This window comes from Propithecus coquereli, unplaced genomic scaffold, assembly GCF_000956105.1.
Source record: "Propithecus coquereli isolate 6110/MARCELLA unplaced genomic scaffold, Pcoq_1.0 Scaffold9, whole genome shotgun sequence".
Lineage (NCBI taxonomy): Eukaryota > Metazoa > Chordata > Mammalia > Primates > Indriidae > Propithecus > Propithecus coquereli.
In genome coordinates this window covers 15,115,132-15,123,711 of record NW_012155284.1, presented here as the reverse complement: position 1 = coordinate 15,123,711, position 8,580 = coordinate 15,115,132, and the positions used below count along the sequence as shown (strand labels likewise).

General features: G+C 42.7%; 1 protein-coding gene across 1 annotated transcript in view; it reads right to left on the bottom strand.

Annotated features, from left to right (window-relative positions):
- Positions 1-7,548: 7,548 nt before the first annotated feature.
- ADAMTS6 (ADAM metallopeptidase with thrombospondin type 1 motif, 6) overlaps positions 7,549-8,580 on the bottom strand; it is a 302,363-nt gene continuing 301,331 nt past the window's right edge. Inside the window, exon 24 of the mRNA XM_012664545.1 lies at positions 7,549-7,658. Coding sequence (XP_012519999.1) covers positions 7,549-7,658 — 110 coding nt within the window. The remainder of the gene's footprint in view (positions 7,659-8,580) is intronic.

Sequence of the window (8,580 nt, the reverse complement as noted above, 5' to 3'; positions counted from 1 at the left end):
TCCATTACTACTTCCTTCCAGCAGGAGCTTCCCAGACGTGTGGGGACTTGGACTCTAAGCACATCAGTTAATAACATCTTCCCAGCCCAACCTACATTCAGAAACTCTTCAAAGCTAAACGTGGCTCCAGGTTATCATCTTATTTCACAGTTTCAACATATAGTTTCTCTTTTTAATCTCAAAATAAAATATTTTCTTTCTCGATTTTGCTTTTTTTCTGTGCTAAAGTTTAAAACTACGAATTGAATTATTTCTTATCGTAATTAGTTTGGCTGTGATAACATTGATTTTGCTACCCATTTTCATTCAACTCATATTATATTTTGGCTACTTCTGTGTGCTTTTTCAGTACATGCAATAATGCTCCTTTATGTTGTTAATTATCTAGGCACCTAGGATGGTTTCCCAGATACCAATTTTTTGAGGTTGGGATATCATCCTCTTATGCCCTCACATTTATTATGGATACATAGCACGAGTATTCTAACAATAACACGCATAACAAACAGGAACTAAAGTTCTATTCATTTATGTCACATTAACTTGAATGATTAAAAATAAAATAGCAAAATTGATGATATTGAAGGAAGGGTAGGAGCATGGTATGCTTTTTGATTGCCTTTGGGCCACAAAACTGGCTTATGAGTGGATTTAGTACATGGAGTGTATTTAAGCTTTGGTTTTCCATCTCCCTAGTCCCTGAGTGACCTGGCTCAGGGAGAAGTTGGGGCAGAGGGCAGAGGCACATGCGGGGCCATCTTGCCAGGCCGAGTCAGGCCAATGCAGCTGTTGGCCTGGGCACATGCGTGGGTGGCCACCTGTGTCTCCCAAGCAGCTGTTTGGTAGAGGGCCAGCCAAAGCCCCGTCAGTGGGGTGGAGGCACGCGGCCAGTTGGGCGGCTGATATATTCTGGCATGGGCTGAAAGAACACCTGGTTCCACTCTGTGGACCCACCACAGAAGGTCAAAGAATGTGCTTGCTGGCGGCAACCTGATGGCCCAAGTTTTCAAGCCCTGATGGTCCTGCTGTGATTGAAACAGAGAGAAACTCACCTTTCTTTCTTAAAACTTATCCTGAAGCCAACATGGGAATGAATCATTCAGTTCTGGTTATGTTGAAATAGGTCAGGCAGGCCATCTGGCATGTTTGGAAATGGTGTGGGGGACTGTCAGGCAGGGATAGGCTCAATGATTTACAACAAGGTGTTTCAGGAGAGGTGAGAGCCCCTAAGTTGTAAGTGTTTGGCTGCTACCTGCCATGGCAGACATCCTCCAGCTTAGAACATCTCTGACCTTCCTTTTCCTCCTCCTCTCACTAACTCTAACACATACTTAGAAACCATTTTAGGTCCTCATTTGTAATTTTGTTACCAAACATCAGGATTCCCATAGTCAACACCACCACTGACTGAGACAGGAGCTCAAAGCTCACCCTTCCGAAGGTCTCAGGTCCATTGTTTCCCAGGAAGGAAGACCCTATTTCTTCTGGTCTTCTGATGAGTCAGTTTCTCTCTAGCAGACAAGAATCCTTCCCAAGTTTCCTGCCTGAGATGCAGAACAGACAGCTCCTCCTCTGTGTGCTGAAGAGGTGACATTCCTCTCATTAATTCTGTGACCATTTCCAATTTAACCTCTCTGAGGCTCAGTTTTGGCACTTGTAAATGGAGATTGATAGTATTATCATCCTCTTTTTGTTGTAAACCATTCAATGAGAGCGTGTATGGTAAGTGCCTAGCACAGGACCTGGGCACAGTAGGTACTCAGCAAATATTAGTTGTATGAATGAATGACCATGGCTGATGCCGCTCTCCAGACACAGAGGCCCACACCTGGCCTGGAGTGGCCCTGGACTGGGACTGCCTACTGCCACCTCTCTTGGGATTTCAGGAGCCTCATCTCACAATTACTGCTGTGCCAGCAAGAATTCCAAACAAAGTGAGCCCAGTTCTGTGGGCCCATAGGTAACCAGCTACTCACAACCGCCCCCTTTGTGGGTACAGACCAGGCCTCTCCCAGAAGCACATCAGTGTGAGCTAGAAGCCAGCTAGTGCTGAACTGTTGACCTGAGGAAGGCACTCTGACTTCTGGGGGGCCTGGAGTTGATGGGATAACTTGTCCCCTCTTATGTGAAATTTCTCTGTAAGGTGAGGTATCCAAGCCAAGATCCAAGAAGAGACCTCCTGATTGATTTTCACAAGACTTCAGCTCCCAGCAATGAAATCTCACGGCTCAGGTGACGTTCTGTGCCCTGAGGCGAATGGGAGTATTGAGGCTCCTCAGTCCCAGGGAGCCAGGGACATCAAGTAGTATCAGGCCCTTGTGTAACCACACAGTGTTGGTCCAGTGAAGACAGGACATAGCCATGGAAATCAGCTTCACCACCCATGCAGCTCAAGACTTTCGGTGGGCTAAGGGGAGTTGCTGACCAAAAGACAACTCAGGCATAACCTTGGTTTCCTCCACAGGGTGGAGCCGGCTATCAAACCATAGTTCTGTTTCAGGCCTCGGTTATCATCTATGGATGAAATGGGGAACAAGGAATACTACAAGTAACCCTCTGAGAAAGAGACAGAAGAAAAGACCATTTTCCTTTTAAGTTCAAGCTTGAGGTTTTGAAGTCAGGCACAAAAACCATTGTGAACAGCTGTTCTTTTACAAAAGCGTGTTAGTTTATTCCACACATTCTGATACGAATAAGACAGAATTCCAAACACAGCTTATCTGTCACTTTTTACTTAGTGACTAATCTTTTCTCTTTCCTGTGACCACTCAGAATTTTTCAACACTCCTGGGCCATGGCTTTTTTTTCCGACCTGAACATTTCTTTTTCCTTCTTTAAAAAGTAACGAATCTGGCCGGGCGCGGTGGCTCACGCCTGTAATCCTAGCACTCTGGGAGGCCGAGGCGGGCGGATTGTTTGAGCTCAGGAGTTCGAGACCAGCCTGAGCAAGAGCGAGACCCCGTCTCTACTAAAAATGGAAAGAAATTAATCGGACAACTAAAAATACATAGAAAAAATTAGCCGGGCATGGTGGCGCATGCCTGTAGTCCCAGCTACTCGGGAGGCTGAGGCAGGAGGATCGCTTGAGCCCAGGAGTTTGAGGTTGCTGTGAGCTAGGATGACACCACGGCACTCTAGCCCGGGCAACACAGTGAGACTCTGTAAAAAAAAAAAAAAAAAAAAGTAACGATCTTATTTCAGCCATGCAAATTCACACATCTTTGTTTCCAAGATCAATACCTAAAGTTTTCCCTGATTTGCTTTGAAAAGCAACTGGCCTTTTGGAGCATCAAGGCGTGTGGACGATCCTAGTGCTCCCTTGGGGGTGGCAGAATCTCCATGGGAGGCAGATTGTCCTTGGAGTCAGTATCCTCAGCGGTACAGTGTCCCGTAGAGATTTCAAAGGGGAAAAAAGCATTTAACTGGAAGCCTGAAAATAATTGTGGATGAAAATATAAATTTGAATCTGAGGAATCTAAGCTAAAGTAAGTCTTGTTTCTTGGTATTCCTGCCTCCCCAAGCCCCATTTATAAATGCAGTGGGAGGTTACAATGGTTGGTACCCACAGTTTTCTCATTTACTGAGTATTCACAATATTTCAGCCACTTTGGGCTCTTGGGTTGACCCTGGAGAAATATTCTCCCAAGACTAATCATCTCACTTGGCTCACCCTAATTTCTTCTAATGAATAAGACTGAGTGTATGGGGCATGGGAGTGGGCAGAATAAAGGACCACCATGCTTGGACATTCCACATCTTCTTATGTTATTGGTGAAGCTGTCATGAAAGTACTCAAACAGCTAAGCATGCAGGAGGGCCACTTTCATATTAAAACACTTTCTGAGTTACCTTTGCATATTATAGTTGCCCTCAGCTCAGCCAAGATTGAGCCATTAGTTCATCTCCAGCCTAAGGGGAAATGTCTGAGGTGGAGAAGTGTGACCATCACATTTTTATGCTCCTCATTGACTATGAGTAGCAAAATCCTTCAAGGATGAATTCATTGTTCAGCAGTCTTGCCACAGTGAAATATCTTGCATATTCCACTATACTAAAGAGTTACAGGGAAGGCAAAAAAAAAAAAAAAAGGGCAAAAATTTATGCACCAGGGATTGAAAGTGTGTGGCAGTGGCCAATCTGGACTTCCTTTCAAGGCTCAGAATAGCTGGTTGGTGGTGTCTGGGTATGTGGCCCCACCAGAAATACCTTAGCCCTTGCATTTAGATAGGACTAAAATATGCGCAAATAGATATAATCTCTGAGGAGAATAATAAGGATATAGCAAATCATCTCAATCCTGGATAATACTTGGATAATTTGGATGATGTAGGTGTGGTATCCCAAGGGATAAGATTCCTTCTACTGCAAGTTTAACACAAGCTTTTCATGGAATAGACAACGTCCATCTGAATCATTCTTACAAGCTGAATTTTTATTTTTACTAAATTATCTATATTAAAAAAAAAAAATCTGTGCCTGGTGTGGAATTTCACCCCATCAAGTGTTACAATGACTTTTTCATTTTCATTACAAGCAGGAGAATGAATGTAGGACAAGTGTTAGGAAACATGGCAATAAATTAGAATATAATTTACAAAAGCAAAAAAAAAAACAGTGTACCACATTAATACTGAGTATAAAATAATAAGCAACAACTAATCACAATAATACAAAGGTAATTTCATTCTGTATTATTAAGGATACCTAGGTGACATTCACTCAAATAAAAAAATTCCTAATGAAATAAACTGCTTGGAAGTCATGTGTCCCTCAAGGGGTTTAATCATTTGGGTACATTTACCTTTCCTTTTTTGGTAGGACTTTATACCAATGGCACATACTGCTCCCAGCCACGGGGTACGAGTTTCCCTGGGGTTTCCTAAGTAGTCTATAAAGCTCACTACTTTTGGAGGGCCTGCCACCGTGGCCCAGCCTCCCACTGACAATCCTACTATCATTTAGGAATGGGACATCAGGTAGCCATCTGGGTGGCTACAGAGTAGCAGCGGTACTGTAATGCGCTGTGGGACATATATATATTTTTTTTTAACGTACTCAGGTTTAAATGCAAGGCCTACCTGAACTGTTTAATCCTGTTACATTCTGTGCTTGGTTCCTTCTAAAAACGCAATCGAATTCTGCTCCAGGGAGCTGCCCACATCCTGACCTCAGTGCTGGTGCACGTCCCAGAGGCGATGCTGGCTGCCCTTCTCTTCTCGCACCGTCTGAGGCACTGCACCATGCCCAGGGGGACGGCCCTCGCAATGGTAGTTTCAAGGTGAGGTAAAAAAAATGGCCTGTAGTCAGTAATGTAAGAAATCTTCTAGAAAGAAAAATATGAGCTGATATTTATGTTGGAGAAAATCAGATCCGGATTGTAAACCTATGCCTAAAATGCCACAGAAACCCGCCCAGCCTTTATTTATTTGTTTTATTTCACCAGGGCACATTAGCACCAAGTTAACTGTTCTTGAAAAGGACCAAGGGAATTCAGTGCTGGGGCCATCCATGCTGCCCGTGGGCTGCCTTCCCTTCACAGAATGGCTGAGATGCCACTTGGGCTGCTCTTCTAAGGGCAGCATAGATGGGGGCCCTGGTAATATCTCTTGTATCATCAATAGCTCTCTCTAGAACGGTCAAGGATGGGAGCTGTGGCATTTAGAGTGTGCAGAAAACATCCCATGCTGATTGTCCACAGCAAACTTGGGAGTTTAGGTTAGCTTTGGTGTCTGAAAGTATCTCTTCGTTTTGGAAAAAAAACTAATCATCCACTGTAGGTCATGGTATATATGACACACTGATGTGTAGTTTCAGAGCACAGTGATGGAATTAAGTCAAACATGCTCTTTAACTGCAAGTATTAACTTTACAAAGTAGCCATTTAGTTTTGAGTTTTAGGTGTTGGTGTATGCATGGTATGCACGCATGTATATCAAAGGAGGCATGTCGGACACAAAGCACATTCATCAAGAACCTGCTGCAAGCTACAAGTGTTCAAGTACAAAATATTAATATAAACAAGTACTTCTTTTTATTTTAAATCTTGCTGTCGAGTCTTTTGATGAGCAGGATGTGAAACGTGAGGATAGGGAAAATACGAGCTACTCATTTTAATTTAGGTGGATATGATTCTAGAATTTGACTTGCCCAAGAAACTGGGTTTCACATTTAATTGCCATTCAGAGTATCTATGAAAAAATACAAAATACTTGGCTGAGTGACTATTAAAATTATGATCTTTTGTCTTCATGAGTTTTTCTTCTTTGGTTGTTATCCCTTGCCTACTTTAAAACTCACGGAAATAGCACATTTACGTGCAAGCACACCCATCTATCCACACATTTAATAGCACCCGCACGTGCACGCATGCGTGCGCGTGTACACATACACATACACACACACACCCCTACACACACACACACACTTGCTCTCATATAAATAAATGCTCTTCTACCATATCAAAGAAGAGACATCTGGAACCCATCGTAATTGTCAGCAAATTGCAAAAGGGTCTGCCTGGTTGTTACCGAGCCAGTCTATCTTTTGCATGGTATCATCTCGATAAGCTCAACACGCATGCAACAATCCAACAGGGCAGAAGCCACTCTGTGGCTGGTGAGGATGTAAACACAAGCGAGTTGGAGTGACTCAAATAAGAACTAAGGCATCCTGTGTGATGGCAGCAAAGTGCCTGATACTTTAGTCTCTACCATACCCCAGGTCTGGCTTCTGCATGAAATTGAAATGTTTTTCTCTTAAAGTTTTAATGGAAATCTCAGCTTCACTTGCACAATGGCAGGTTGGCCACAGTCTTTCAGCACTGAGTTTATAGACTTGCACAGCTGCAGTAACTGATGCACTGCTTTAAACTAAGTCCCTCATTATTGTTCAGTTTAATATAGTTTTATGTATGGCTCACAGCAGTGTTCAGAACAGGGGGATTATTCCTAAGGAAATTAAGTGGAATGAAGAAAAATAATGCAAACTTTCATTACTTTTGATTTATAATTGCTTCTTAAGTTACAGTTCAAAGCCCGTTTCATAATTTAAATTGTGGTGCTGCTGTAGTGAGATAAAGTATAGCAAATATTTTTAAGCTATGACTTAAGAATTCTGAATCTTCTTTACTTCCATAGTTGACCAAGTCATAACAGCTACATTTTAAACAGTTTTAAATACAAATGGATTCAGTGTCATTGCTAAGTCCGTAATAAAAATTATCTTAATGGTCCAAGGAGGTAAACAGGCTATTGGATTTACTCGAAAGAACACAAACGTTCCACAGTAAGCAAGTCTCCCTGTGTTGTTTGGATCTCTCCAATCTGGCATTCCCTCCTAATACCATGTCCAGCACTTTGGATCAATAAATCCCACTTCACAGAAGTTAAAATAATATTGAAATCCTGTCAGCTAGGGCTGACCAGTGGTTACGTTTTCCACAGGGTAATGCACTTGCAAGGACATCAATCCTCTTCCTCTGGGTGGCTCTCTTTGATGGACGCATTTCCACGATGAAATGACAAGGCCTTCTCTCTGGCTTTCCATGGGTCAGTGTCCTTGGCAGGTCTTACAACACATCTGTCTGAAGTATGCTCGACTGCAGAACTTGAACTTCAGCACCAGTGGGCAATAAGCCACTTTGTTCACATCTTTGCACTCTAACGAATGGGGGCAGAAAATGGAAAACAATTAGAGGCACATAAACAAGTATATAAACGAGCCGATGTGCCTGGATGTTCAGCAAGGACTGCCTTTGGGCCGATCCACCTTGGCTTTTACATTCATGTGGTTTTTGTTTTTGTTTTTAAGCATACCCTGGCCCGGTACAGTCTATCAGAAACATTCTTTTGATATATTTTAACACAAATTTTCTAAAAAAATGTTTGCAAGGTTTTTCTTCCAGACTTTTATAAGTATGGTGCATGCCCACTGTGTCTTGAAAGAATTACCATTTGTTGGGATAAGTGATCACTTTAGACAGCTTGGAAACATGAGTCATTTTTCTTACAGCACTTTTATTGCTTCTTTCTCAAGGGTTATTTTATTCAACAGTGCAAGGTTATCCAAAATCAAACATGAGTTGCATTGTTTGATACCAAAGTACACATGTCTCAGGAGAATCTCTGCATCTGTGAGGCGTGGGGATGGGCCTGGGTGAATGAAAAGGATTGCTGACAGTGGCCTAGATTCAGCAATTACACTAGACAAAGAGGAAAGCTTTGAGGGGTTGGCCTCAAATGGCAGCAGTCTGTGGGTTATGGAAACATGTAGAAATGTCTTTTTTTAATTTGGAAGTGAGACATGGCCTTCTTTTTTCCTATGTGTATTTTCTCTTCAATGCTAGAACTGCCACAGTTGCATCCTGCAGTTCTTACAGCCAGAAGGTGAATAAGTGATTCTTTCTCTATCTCCTCTTGAGGCTGGTTGCAGAAGGTGGGACTGAGGGCCCAGTGTAGAGAAAGGGACACAGGCCTTTGATTCTCAGCAGCCCCACTTTGAACATCCACCCCCCAACACAACCCCACCGCTGCTAATAATGATATTCTTCTCCAGTATGTTGGTCATTTTTATCTGGAGATT